Source organism: Dioscorea cayenensis, chromosome 7, assembly GCF_009730915.1.
Source record: "Dioscorea cayenensis subsp. rotundata cultivar TDr96_F1 chromosome 7, TDr96_F1_v2_PseudoChromosome.rev07_lg8_w22 25.fasta, whole genome shotgun sequence".
Lineage (NCBI taxonomy): Eukaryota > Viridiplantae > Streptophyta > Magnoliopsida > Dioscoreales > Dioscoreaceae > Dioscorea > Dioscorea cayenensis.
The window spans coordinates 14,435,440-14,446,504 of NC_052477.1; the positions used below are offsets into that span (position 1 = coordinate 14,435,440).

Below are 11,065 nucleotides of genomic sequence, written 5' to 3' on the forward strand. Positions count from 1 at the left end.
ATTAATTCAGCCATGAGGCCTGTCTCACATAGGTTGTATTTATATCCTACGGGGTCCTACAATTTGTTTAGCTTTCCTGAAATGAAAGTCTTTTTTTCCTAAACAAAAATTTCAATCTTATTTTAATTGGCACCACCTATCACAATTTTTGAAAGTTTAACTTCAGCAAATGACTTGTTTAACCCGTTTCTTTATATAGAACCTTTCTTGTGATGCACATCATTAAATATTAGACAAATAATGAGCTTTTATTAAAAAAGAATGATATATAATTGGTTTTAATGAAGAAATCGTGGGACTTTTTATTAAAAACAGAAGGTATTCTCCTATTTTATATCTACCATAAAATGAAATGCATTATAAAGAGAAATTATATTAAACAAAAAGAGTAAAAAAATAGGTGATATTAACCCAAGCTAGAACATCAAAAGTAATTCCGAGGTGGCAAGTAAATAAACCAGAGAGGAGGATGACAAATAAGATCACTATTTTTCCAGGGTGGGAAGAAAAAAACCTGAAAATGAATGGGCAACTAGCAAAAAATTCTAACTACCACATAATATAAACACACAAAAAATATTGTTCATCTTAACAAGAAATATTTCCAAATAAACTTCTAAAAAGAAATTGAAAAAAACAAAAGGAAAAATAAAGTTCCCCATCATAATACCCACTCGGGGATATACCTAAAGTTCAAGATAAAACATGGAGCATTTCTTGAGCCCAAGTAGGATTAAAGAAGCATATTTCATAACTCAATATAGGAAGACGTGTGAAATTGATTGTCAAGGCAAATAACCACAATGTAGAAAGAAAAACACTCTAAATTAAAAGAGAGAATATATCTTACCTATCCATGACAAGACGGACAATATACTCCTTGGGCATATTAGGAAGTTGTCTTGCGAAAATGTTTTTCAACCCTATTAACCTGAAGCAGGTAAAATATAAGCCCCATGGAGTCACCCATACTACTGGATCTTATCAAACAATAGAAAGATAAGAAAACAGACAAAGAAAAGAACAGTAATGATAAGTACCAAATCATATGCTCATCAATCCCATCATTTGCGTAACATAAGAATCTGAGCCTCCCAGCATCTTCCTATGAGAAAAATGAAAACTTCAATTCAAGTGTAGTTAGAAAATAATTAGAGCTCTACAAACAAGCCAAAAAGAAAATAACTCCAAAGTCCAACTGCCTATAACCAAGTCCAACTGCCTATAATATATCTCATCATGGCCTCCTATTAGTATAATGGTGTTCAATCTATTCCTTAGCAAATTGCTTGGTTGTAAAAATAGTTCTTGCCTATAACCAAGTCCAACCACCTATAGCATGTCTCATGGTAGCCTTCCTTCACAGCATAAACTTAACATAAATACCCAATGAAACTAATGATGTTAAGCCCGTGAAATGAAGTTACAAAACTGAACCTTTGATTGCCTCAACCTCAATAATTCAAATACCTCAAATCATGAAAGGAATGATCAAGTAACTCAACCAAAAACTTTTGTTAGAAAATGTGAACACTAGTACATTCTCAGGAGACATACTCAGATGATTCCAAAAGCCCAATGTATCATCTCAATCTAATTTTTTTCTCCTCAAGTGACAGTACTTTCCATGAACTACAGTGGAATTCTAGGGCATTTTAACTATTTTCATTTTCTTCAATAATATTTTCATGCACCAACAATTTTATCATCCTTTTGGTAACTAGTAGTGTCCTTAATATAGCCAATTAGCAGGTTATTTTGCTTCTAGCACATTAATTGCAAGTTGCATGGTATCGATCACCTTAATTTATCCCTTTGCCTTTTTTTACTTTCATGTACCTACTGAATACACAAGTCTAGTAGCTTTGTTCTTGTCAATTAAGCAATAGCACAAAAAATGTTCCTTAAAATCCATTAATTATACTGAATAGCTACAATTAGAAGGAACTACAATAAATATATGGATAGCAAGGATCAATAAAACTAATAGCTTAAATCAAACAGCTTGAATCTTTCTTAAGCCGAACCTACTTTTAAAGCAGTAGAAGATTAATGTCAACTGCCTTTCCCTCTTTCTATTTCTTCATAACATGTAAAGCTCCACTAGCCTTTTCTTCTTCTCTATTACTTTATGATTTTCATTTGATCTTAATCCATTGATATGGTCTTTACAATGGTTTTCAGAACTTGCATCTTGTTTTCTCTTCCACCATCCCTCCATCTCTCCCTGCTTACCTATCCATCCACCTATATCCTTACCATATTCTACTTCTATGTCGCCAATCTTAGTCATATTGTAACCCCCAAGCTGCCATCCTTAAATTATTCAACTTTCATTCAACTTCCAAGAAAAACTATGAACTCTATATCGAGTAGTGGTGGCTTCAGACAATACCAATTTACACAATCATTGGTGCTTTGTTTGTAGTAGAACCCTTTTTTCATGTATCAATATATGCATTACTTGTCTTAGAATTGACGTTCTTTATAGGTAGAAAACCAAAGCCTATACTATGCTACATCTAATAAAAAAAATGAAATTTGAGGTTATGGTTCACAGAGAACATTTTGTTGAACCGAAATTTTTTTTTATAGTTCTCTCTCTCTCTCTCACGCACACACACCCCCACACACACACACGGGCGCGAGTGCATGCACTCACTCACACACAGAGGCGTGTATGCGCGAAGGAATGCCAATCTATTTGTTCACTTTGGGTCTAAATAAAACAAGGCAATCCTACACCCTTTCCATGTATCTGATTTTAAAGACCAAATTATTCCATGTGTCTAATTTTGAAGATCAAAACAATAATTTATCATCATTTCGTCTCGCATGTCATGTTCAATAGACACTAACTGTTTCCAGTCAGGGTGGTACATCCACAATCCTGTAAGAACTAGTTCAAGCATTATATAAAAAAAAAAAATAGAATTTACACCTAATCATCTCTGCATCAGATGAAAAATCAAGAAATTTAAAATAATCAGCTCGAAATCAAGAATTAATGCAATTGTAGCAAGGGAAAGTAAGAAATAATCACCTCTCTCTTCAATCCTTCTTCCCGGGCGCTGTACGCCCCGCTAGTCTGAATATTCTCAGTGAAAATCCCCTTCACAGTGTCCTCCTTCACGACGATACCCGGAATCAACCCTGCAGTGGCAGCCGGAGTCTGCTGCCCCGATGCATTACCTGTTGCCCCACCCCGCTCCTTCTCCACAGCTGACGGCCGCTCAGCCTTCACCGTCACCGAAGGCTCTGGCTTCGGCGGCTTCGCACTTCTCGAGCTATTGTTCCCACCTCCTCCAGGTGCGGCACCACCATCGAGACGGGCGGCAGTGAAGGTGCGCATGGAATCGTGGTCCTCGTCCTCCTCATCATCTTCATCAACCTCTTCTTCCTCATCGTCGTCATCGTCAGTATCGTCTTCCTCGTCGTCTTCGCGGGCGCTGACGCTGTCGAGGTCGTCGTTGGAGGTAAGAGCTCCGGCGTCGGGGCCGGAGAAGGGGGTGACGGTAGCGTGGAACTTGCGCTTGTGGTGGACGGAGCTGGAGGCGGAGGCGGAGGCGGAGGCGGAGTGGGATGGTGATGGGGTTTGGGATGTCCGAGATCGCACAGGAGCGCCGGAGTGCCCATCCATTGCTTTGATTGCTCGCTTGGCTTCTCAGTTTGGAATATCACTTAATAAAATTGGGGATCAATTTTTTCACAGGTTTTCTTAAAATTCCCATGAATTATATGATTATTAGGGCAGGATATTTTTTTTTAAAAAAAACTTATTTATTAGTCTTTACAACTTTTCAAATATTCTCTGTAATCCTTTGGATATTCTAATTTTTCAAACAATTTTTTTAGTTTACTTATTTTTCAATCCCTATAACTCATGCGGTCAGTTTATTTTATTTAAAAATCTAATTTTGCCAAACTTATGAAATATATTTTCCGTTTATTAAGTATATTTTTTTATTTAATATTGTGTATTTACGTGTAACTACACAAGTTTTCATTTAATATTTATTTTTGATTTATAATATCTCAGTTTCTTGTTTACTATTGTGTGTTTTCGTTTAAAAATACTGAGTGGTAATTTTGATAAAAGTACTAAAAAATAAGTTATTAGAGGATGTCAGAAAAAAAGAAAAACTTTTTTATAGATATAAAATAGTCCAAGGATTTTTTAAATGCTAAAGTTGAAGGGATGATATCTACGATTTGTCTTTTTTTTAACATAGATATAACTTTAGGTGATTGTTGGGCTTTTTTTTTTTAAATATGTTTTTTTCTTTATTTACCTATCTCCGCATTCTAATGGAATTGGTTAAGCTCTTACCGATTTCTAAATTAACATGCGAAAAAAAAATTTTGGGTGAACTTTCTACCCTTTGTCCTTTTCTTTTATTTTCCTACACCATTTTTTTATTAAACTTTTGCACTTTAGCCCCAGATTTTTTTTAGTTAAAACTTTCTTTTTATTCTCAAAGCCTATTTATATATCACCACTAATCACACTTAACCTTATCACATCTTCATCTCTCCCTCCTTTCCTCTGTCTCCTATTTTATCATTTTTTTCTAAATGTCATTACTAAATCAAATTACACATCTCTGATAAATAAGTTTATGAGGCAGTATATAGTTATGCTTGTATTGTGAACATGTTATTTTATTAATTTGATAATTTATAAATTGGTAGTTATTATATCAGATGAAAAGTTATTGTCCAAATGACAACAAGGTAATTTACCGAGTAACACTGAGGCAAACCCTCGTGAACATCTCAAGGTAATTATTCTTAGCAGTGGAAAAGAAGTGGGCATGAATGAAGACACGGTAATGGAGAAGGAGAAGGAGCCAAAAATTGAGATTTCTGAAAGTTCGGCGAAAGAGGAAGGAGCTACTCCAATTGTTGAGAAGGTTGTGCCACCACTGGTAAAGGAGTATGTTCCACGACTTCCATACCCATCTAGGTTGAAGATTGACCCACAAATGAGCAGTTCAAGAGATTTTAGAATTTATTTCCGTATTCTCTGCTTTTTGTTTTCTTTTGTTCACACGCATCACTACTCATTGATTAGGTTAATTTTCGGAATTAGATTTAGTACTAGTAGTCTCATTCTTCCATATGGACCGACATCTTGCTTTACATACTGCTAAGTGCTTGTGCGATATAAATGCGAAGCGTTCATTCCTTATGTTGAACATTACTTTTCTCGGGTTTTTACACTAATATGTGTGTTTTTATGTTACTTTCATGCAGGTAGGGTTGTGAGGCCGAGTATGAAGGAAAGAAGCCAATGTGGATCGTAATGCACCGATTTTGGGGGAAATCTTGCTAAGGTTCAAACGAAAAAACATAGTTCGGGTGTGAGATGCTAGAGTGTGTGCCAATCTCCTCGTATTCTAGTTGGCACATCCATTTGGAGGGGCACAAGGGCGGTCGCACTCGAGCGTTCCGACTTATGCACATAGAACAAGAGCTCCACCAACTTGTCTATTGAAGAAGCAAGTGATCCACGATGTGAGCGATGATGCGTGTTTTGCGTTACCCTCGATGAAAGTATGGATTCGGGAAGCTATTCGAGTGCGGATCTTGTAGCGGAGCAATGTAGCAACAACATCGTAGCAGCGATCACCCATGCTTACTGCCGGTAGAAAAGCGAGAGTCAGAGAATCCACACGGGCGTGTGGAAATTATCCACGCCCGGTGTGGAAATTCCACTGGTGCGTGTGAAAAAATCCACAGTGCCCATGTAGTCGCCTCGACTCGACCTCTATTTAAAAGCCGATTCATCTCGATTTCGATATTCTTTTCTCCATCTTTTTCCCCAACTTGAGAGAGGGCTTGGCTAGGGGTTTTCGAGGGGTATTGGCTAGGGTTTTTGAGAGGTTCTACGGCTCCAACATCAGCGTCATTTGGAAGAAGGTTATTGGGAGAGCTTTTCAGTAGACCGATCCGTGAGGTGTATCCTAGGCCGGGACAAAGGATCCCTTGCGACGAGTAGAGGACTCTCCACAAGACCATCGACACGACCATTGAGGGGTTTTTCTATGGATTCATTGCTTTTACATTCTATTTCTTTGATTGTATTTAGCTCCATGGAGAGCTAAACCCCTAGTGGGTACTTGGGTATTTGTGAACCCTAGGATGTATTTGTTTCATTGAATCTCTTTTATTATGCTTTCAATTAATTGATGTTTATTGTGAGTTTTCAACCTTGATGCTTGATTGTATGAACATTTCCCTAGAGTGACACTAGGGTTGAGAGTTCTCGTTGGTAACCTTGTGAGTGGGTGACACACCACGAGTGTTAGACAAAAGCTAGGTTGGAGAGGGTTGAGGAGGGTGAGTCGAGAGTGCAGGGAGCGTCTCCTTTCCCTCCGGCGTGATAGATTCTACCTCCCGTTCCTCGAGTTCTTTGCGGCCATAATAGAGTGAATGGTCTAAGGGATGATCCCTCAGTGGGGCTTAGTTGCGAGTGCAGCGGAGTGAAGCGTTGAGGTGATCTTAGTATCTAGGGGCTTAATCGTGGTTAGGGACCTTCCACCTAGACGAAGGGTTAGGTCTATAATTAGGAAGAGATTTATCACTTGGGAATCCCTAGAGCTCATTGCAACTCTGTCGCGAGTGCGAGGTATTGAGATTGTTCGATTTCTCCTCCGGGACATGTATAGAGTTAGGCATAGTCGACCTTAGATTTGGGACTATGTAATCGAAGGATTTCCACGACTCACTATTGCATTGATTATGAAGCATAATAGAGGGTTCTTGACCTAAGCGATCGTCCTAGGGTGAAGCATTATCCGAGTACCCCATCTTTATCGATTGCCTTACCTTCTCCTGTACTCGTTGTCACACCCACCCCTTCTACCGAGGTAAATGTGGCACCCATCGGTTAAAAATTCCCTTTTAATCGAAAGACCCGACACCTGCTTTTTAAACAAAAGCGGACTCTACAAATCACAATTTACAATTTTTTTCACCAAGTACGGGGTTCAAATACATAAATACAATAAATATAATTACTCTAATTTTGGAGTCTAACCGCTACTGAGGTCATGACACCAATAACAAGAAAGAAAGAAATGAGGGACCCACTGCAGTCCTGGACTGAACCCTGACTCGTTCTAAACCCGATCAGGTAATCTAGGTTCCTGCTCCTGCAGCTACAGCACATTCAGTTGGTCGGTAGTGGCTTAATAATTCCAAATACTTAAATATAGTGTATATAAAGTATATAAATACCAACTGCTTAAATAATTTTCCAACTTTTCCAAAATACTAGAATTCTAGCAAAATACATTTTTAAAGAACTTTTGAAACATAAATTCATCATAAATCAATGTCAAAATAACTGATAATATAAAACCATTCTCAAATCCATAGCACGAAAACTCTCCCCGACTTAGCCCGTCAGCGACTAGGGTTGGGAGCCGTCAAGGTCTTCGTACCCTCGAGCGTTGGCCCATCGGTCCCGTGTGGTGACCCGGGATCCCGATATATCATCCAATCGTGGCTCTACGCTCCCACCGATCCGGACCAATCAACACTCGGGTCCACCACGCCACCTCTAAAGGTCGGCCCGTGGGGACCCACTCTGCGATGAGTCGGGCCTTAGCCGCCGTCGCCATCCAAAAACAACATGTAGATGCAGTGAATAATACAAAGCTGTATAAATCATATCACATGGTCCTTATCCGGGACATTCACGATGACGATACATGCATAATATCGGTAAAATCCAAATATAAAATACCATTCCTATGCCAGGAATGAAAACCAGTCCCACAAATATTGTCGGTAAAACATTTTAATACACGCACATGATTTCACAAATCATTCCAAATCAAAGCATATATAACCATTCAAAAATAAATTCATGAACCGAATAATTAAATCACATATACATGTATTTTATACTATTTATAAATATGTATAATTATACGAAATTGATGTATCAATACGATTGTCAGGAACATCAACGGCAAATAAATATACGTATACCTCAACATTATACGCCAATTAAACATGATAAAAAAGAAATACTTAAACAATTATTTTCAAAATACTAGCCATTAAATAATTATTTCAAAAATAATAATAATTAATTAATTATTTAAAAATAATAGCCACTACCAACTCACTCTGGTGTCCTGGGTTCCTTGCTAGACCCGGAACTCCCTCCCAAGACCGAACAACACCTAACAAGAATAATATAATAAAAAAATAAATAACACATTTAAACCCAAAAATAAAATACAAAAAAATAATAATCAACTCTCTATTGGGACCCACTCACTCCAATCGGGTTAAAATCCGACCTTGCATAATCCAGCTGGGCTTTCAATTGTATTTAAATCAGCTCAATTTAGGGTAAACACTGCTGAATCAATCTCAACCAACCTTAATTCCACTGAACCAAGCTTAATTGCACTGAACCAAACTCAATTTCACTGAACCAGCTTGAACCAACTCAATTCTTATTCAAAAATCCATTGAACCAACTTGGTTCAGCCCAAAACCCTAGCCCAAATCACTGAACCAAACCCAAACCATCTCAACTTGATTTGATCAAGCCCAACTCAACCAAATCAATTCAACTCAACCAACTCAATTTCAACTTGGTTTGATCCAACCAAATCAACTTGGCTAACTCAACCAATTCCAATCTAACCATCATCATTAACACCTTAATCATCATCATCATCAACTTAATTAACCAAACCAAACCCTAATCTCTATTGCTACATGAATGCTACATGAATCCGTAGAAGCTAACTCCACCAATCCAAGCAATTTCATCACAAATCTGAGGTTTTTCAACACAAAAATTATTTCACACAATTACTTTCTCATCCTCATCAATATACATTCAAATCCATAATCATTTTCATCCAATCCAACCAAAAAAATACATATTTATACATACATGCATACACTTGCAAAAACAATACTGAGGAAGCTTTACCAAGCCCAAGTCATCCTCCCAGTGAGCTCCCTCCGACGATCTCCAAGTCCCTCTCCTTAAAACCTCAAATTTCTTCCCATTTCTTCATTTTTAACCCTCGAGCTATCTGTAGCAAAAATGGTGGAGAAGAAGATGAACAACACTCAAGCTCTAGATTTTTTTCTCCAAATTTAACTTTCAGCCGAAATTTACATTTAGTCCCTCAAAACATAATTCCTTACAAAACAGTCCCTGAAAAAAACTCATGAATGGTCCCTGAATTACAAAATAGTATTCTCAAAAAGATCCTTTTTAAATTATCCAATGGTCCTTGGATTATAGTACAACATTTCAAAAAGATCCCTTCCATCTTACCTTTCAGTCCTTGGTTTTCAGAAACATTTCATATCAATCCTTTTTCTATTATTCTTTAACCCAAAATCTTTTATAAACTTTTACACTTAGGTCCTTGTTATTTCCACTTGGGGTTTCTCAACAAGATTACTCTGTAGAAAATTCTTACTACAACTGTAGTAATACCATGAATATATTTTCCAACAGTTAATCACAGGTTCAGGGTATTACACTCGTGCTCTCTTACTTGTTGATTTTACTTGTGAGAATTGAATCATTGTCACACTTATCACTATTGATTTTTCACATAGCTAAGAAGCTGATTAAGTGTTTTTATTCCCTACTCCCTGTGGATTCGATACCCGCTCATCCGGGATTATTACTTCGACAAACCCGTGCACTTGCGGGATATACGCAAGGGGACCTTGTCACATACACTTTGTTACACGATCGCCACGTACATTTGCATCCATATCAATGAATTAGGGATCAACAATCAGATTCGAAGAAGACTACGATAATAATCATTTTGTCATTGATGCTCAAATTGAGTATGCTTGTGTTTCTCATTTCTTGGGTTGTAGGCTCTTGCCTGAATAACTCAAACTAGCAAGTTGTTTCTCCCAAAAAAAATTTTTTTTTTTATGATGATGATGATTGTAATGGGTTTAATGTGTTTGCAAGTTAAAATGTTGAGAATTTGAAGATGATGAAGATAGTGGAGGACTTTGGAGATGTCTATATTTAGGTATGGTTGAATTTTATGGGATGCGGTTGAGTGTTGGCTAGTTTGTTTGTTTTCTTCAGTCATCTATGCATATATTTATGGTTTTACTTCTGTTGAAGAAAGAATATTAGTATGTGTATATTTATTTCTTTCTTGTTTTCTTTTTATGCCATTTTAGATATGCCTTAATTTTATTTTATTTTTGTTTATGGATTGTCTGCTAGTTTGTTTTCTTGCTTGTATGCCCTTAATGCCATTTTAGATATGTTTTAATCTTATTCCTTTTGTAGAAACTTGTTTTGTTGGGTGGTTTGGTTTATGTACGATTGTATTTTAAAGAGATTTCAAGCTCGCTTTGTTATGTTTATGATTTTGTTGATTCTAATGTTCTAGTGGTTAATTTGTTGTTTTAGAAGGGAAAAAGATGTTAAAAGATGCTTATATTTTAATAGGGTTGTCTTTTGTCTTTCATGGACAATTGTTTTATAGGCTAGATTCTTCTTATAAGATAGAATCATGTTTTTTTTATAGGGTTGCCTCACCTTGATGGTCAAGAATTTGTTAATTTCTTCTTTGGATCAGGTAATGGGTTGTGCTTGATTAGGTCTTTCATTTTATTTATTTTTTATTTATTTTTTATTTAAAAATATATTTATTTATTTATTTATTTATTTGGATTTTGATATATGATGGTTTTATTTATTTGCAAAGTTTGTTTTCTCCTTCCATTAGTACAAGGGAAGCATTCTACTTAGCTTGTAGTCCACTAGTTGATCAAACTCCATATTCTTCTGTTGAAGTTGATAATTTACGAGAAAAGTGACAGTTGTGACCAACAAACTACAAAGATTAGAGGATTCACAACAAATTATAGTGCAAATCACTCAAAATGAATCAAAACATTTTTGTCCCAAAATTGAGATGTTAAATCCTACAATGGTTACTAAGAATGCTGGATTTTTTTCTAACTTGGGACAAGTGCAGCGACCTAGAAGAAGAAACCATTGATGATGAAGATTGAATGATGAAGTGATTCATAG

The 11,065-nt window shown here is 36.6% G+C and overlaps 1 protein-coding gene across 1 annotated transcript; it reads right to left on the bottom strand.

The window, feature by feature from the left end:
- Positions 1 to 823: 823 nt before the first annotated feature.
- Positions 824 to 3,693, bottom strand: LOC120265541 (histone acetyltransferase GCN5-like). The gene is made up of 3 exons (XM_039273480.1): positions 3,044 to 3,693; positions 1,041 to 1,105; positions 824 to 931 (listed from the first exon to the last, which is right to left on the bottom strand). The coding sequence occupies exons 1-3, from the start codon at positions 3,638 to 3,640 to the stop codon at positions 847 to 849; spliced, it is 747 nt and encodes a 248-aa protein (XP_039129414.1). The 5' UTR covers positions 3,641 to 3,693; the 3' UTR covers positions 824 to 846.
- Between the last annotated feature and the right edge of the window lie 7,372 nt (positions 3,694 to 11,065).